The sequence below is a fragment of the Propithecus coquereli genome, unplaced genomic scaffold (genome assembly GCF_000956105.1).
Source record: "Propithecus coquereli isolate 6110/MARCELLA unplaced genomic scaffold, Pcoq_1.0 Scaffold184, whole genome shotgun sequence".
NCBI classification, from domain to species: domain Eukaryota; kingdom Metazoa; phylum Chordata; class Mammalia; order Primates; family Indriidae; genus Propithecus; species Propithecus coquereli.
The window spans coordinates 1,766,087-1,768,679 of NW_012143190.1; the positions used below are offsets into that span (position 1 = coordinate 1,766,087).

General features: G+C 38.7%; 1 protein-coding gene across 1 annotated transcript in view; it reads left to right on the forward strand.

Annotated features, from left to right (window-relative positions):
• The window catches only part of TJP1 (tight junction protein 1), a 121,696-nt gene that overhangs the window by 55,046 nt on the left and 64,057 nt on the right, over positions 1–2,593 (forward strand). The window contains exons 7-8 of the mRNA XM_012642713.1: positions 1,064–1,232; positions 1,706–1,853. Coding sequence (XP_012498167.1) covers positions 1,064–1,232; positions 1,706–1,853 — 317 coding nt within the window. The remainder of the gene's footprint in view (positions 1–1,063; positions 1,233–1,705; positions 1,854–2,593) is intronic.

The following is a 2,593-nucleotide window of genomic DNA, read 5'->3' on the forward strand; positions in this document are numbered from 1 at the left end:
GATTATTAAACTCTGTATAAATGGATCAGGATTTTACACTAAAGACATTTAAATATATTGTTTCAGAATATGGTCTTCGATTGGCCAGCCATATATTTGTGAAGGAAATTTCACAAGATAGTTTGGCAGCAAGAGACGGCAATATTCAAGAAGGTGATGTTGTATTGAAGGTATAGTCATATTCTTACATTTTAATGAACTGAATAGAAACAAATTCTAGAGTCACCAGATAGCCTCTGTTCTTGTTTGAAGCTATTTTTCCAGAGAATTAAAAATCAGGGCCAAATGCAGTGACTCACACATGTAATCCCAGTACTTTGGGAGGCCGAGGCAGGAGAATCACTTGAACCCAGGAGTTCAAGACCAGCCTAGACAACATCACAAGACCATGTCAGTATAAAAAAAAAAAAGCGAGGCATGGTGATTCGTGCCTATAGTTCCAGCTACTTGGGAGGCTGAGCTGGAGGATCGCTTGAGCCAGGAAGTTTGAGGTTGTGGTGAGCTGTGATCGTGCCACTGTGCTTTACTCTGGACACCAGAGTGAAACCATGTCTCAAAAAGTAAATAAATTAATAATAAAAAATCAATAGGGGAGAAGAATGTAAATTGTCCTTGTGCATTATTACATATCAACACACATACTTTAGGTAGTATGGGGTCATCCCAAGAGAATTACTTGCTACAGATGTATATTATTCACCAGCAGGAGCTACTTTGTAGATAGATAATGACTGTTCTTATACATAGGGGTTTGATAATTGTTCCGGATCTTATTGGAATGTTAATTTTATTAGTTTGCTTATAAGTAATAGAATATGACAGGCTTTTGGGGAGGGGTTAGGGAATGATAATTTGGATTTTTGTGACAGCAACAGTGTAGTAAAGATTTTTTCATTTCAGGAAGGTGGAATAGGTTGATCTTTTAAGTGTAAAGGGAATAATATTTTGGTTCTTTCAGCAAGCCAAAGAGTAGTTTTGGATGTTCCTGTTTGTAACAAACTAAGTTAACATTTGTATTTCGTTTGTCATTTACTTTCAACCTATAGTTTCTTTTCTGTTGCAGATAAATGGTACCGTGACAGAAAATATGTCATTGACAGATGCAAAGACATTGATAGAAAGGTCTAAAGGCAAGTTAAAAATGGTAGTTCAAAGAGATGAACGAGCTACCCTATTGAACGTCCCTGATCTTTCTGACAGTATCCACTCTGCTAATGCCTCCGAGAGAGATGGTAAGTACGATTCTGTTTGAAGACTCCCTCTAAAGTCAACAGTCTCCAACCTTTTTGGCACCAGGGACCGGTTTCATGCAAGACAGTTTTTCCACAGATGGGGGTGGGGGAGGGTGGGGAAGGGTGAGAGGGCGTGCAGGGCGGTGATGCGCAGCACGGTTCCTAACAGGCTGCAGCCTGGGGGTTGGAGACCGGAGCGCTAAGTGACCTATTTCTTAAAGTACTAGGAAGACTGGGCATCTTTAAGTCAGGTGATAATTTTCTATAAGCCATAATCTTGAAAATCTAAAAATCACAAATATATGTATTTTTCCTGTAGATAACTCACCACTATTGATTTGGTCACTGACTGATAAAATTAATGCTTAAATCTGCCATTTTATATGAAATTCTACTTAATAGCTTATCTCCATTATCTTTGGCATACCTTAACCTTTTCGTGGAAAAATAAATAGTACCCTTTTGTTTAACAGATATTTCAGAAATTCAGTCACTAGCATCAGATCATTCTGGTCGATCACACGACAGGCCTCCCCGCCGCAGCCGGTCCCGGTCTCCTGACCAGCGGTCAGAGCCTTCTGATCATTCCAGACACTCTCCACAGCAGCCCAGCAATGGCAGGTAAAAAGCGCTCTGTTGTTTAAAATAAAATGGTTATATTTGCTTGATACATGTATCTGGGATTACTTACAAATAAAATTAGAAGATAGATTTTCTTTTGAATAGGTCTGTTTTTCTTTCTCATTTTGGACTTTTTTTATCTAGAATAACAGAGGGCAGACAAACTTTTTTCTTAAAGGGCCAGATAATCTCTGCAACTACTTAACTGCAAAAGTAGCCATAGACATGTAAATGAATGGACATGCTGTGTTTCCATAAAATTTTATGCACAAAAACAGTTGGCCCACAGCTGTAGTATTGCGTTAGAAAATTAGAAGATGCTTCAGGAATCTACTGCTTGGGAAGGTGAACCGTCATAGAAGTTCTTCCATGAACACATTAACCTGGACTTTGTTTTCCCTTTTAAAAATACATCATCTGGTATTTATGCCAAAGAGTCTGGTATGCTAGGGGTATGTGACCTACTGGAGTTTGTCTTTTCTTTGGGGTCACATATACATTTGAGAATCTGAAGAAAATTATACTTATCTCTAGAAAGAGGCACATGTGTACATACATGTAGCAATTTGCATACAAATTTCTGGGGATTCCTAGGGCTCTGTAGGCCACCAACTGACTTTTAATTAACTGTAATCCATATGGAGATCTGGAGGCACTTTAAAAATGTGGACCCAGAGCTGAAGGTACAATTTAGGAGAAAAGGGAACTCTTACACATTGTTGATGGGAATGCAAATTGCC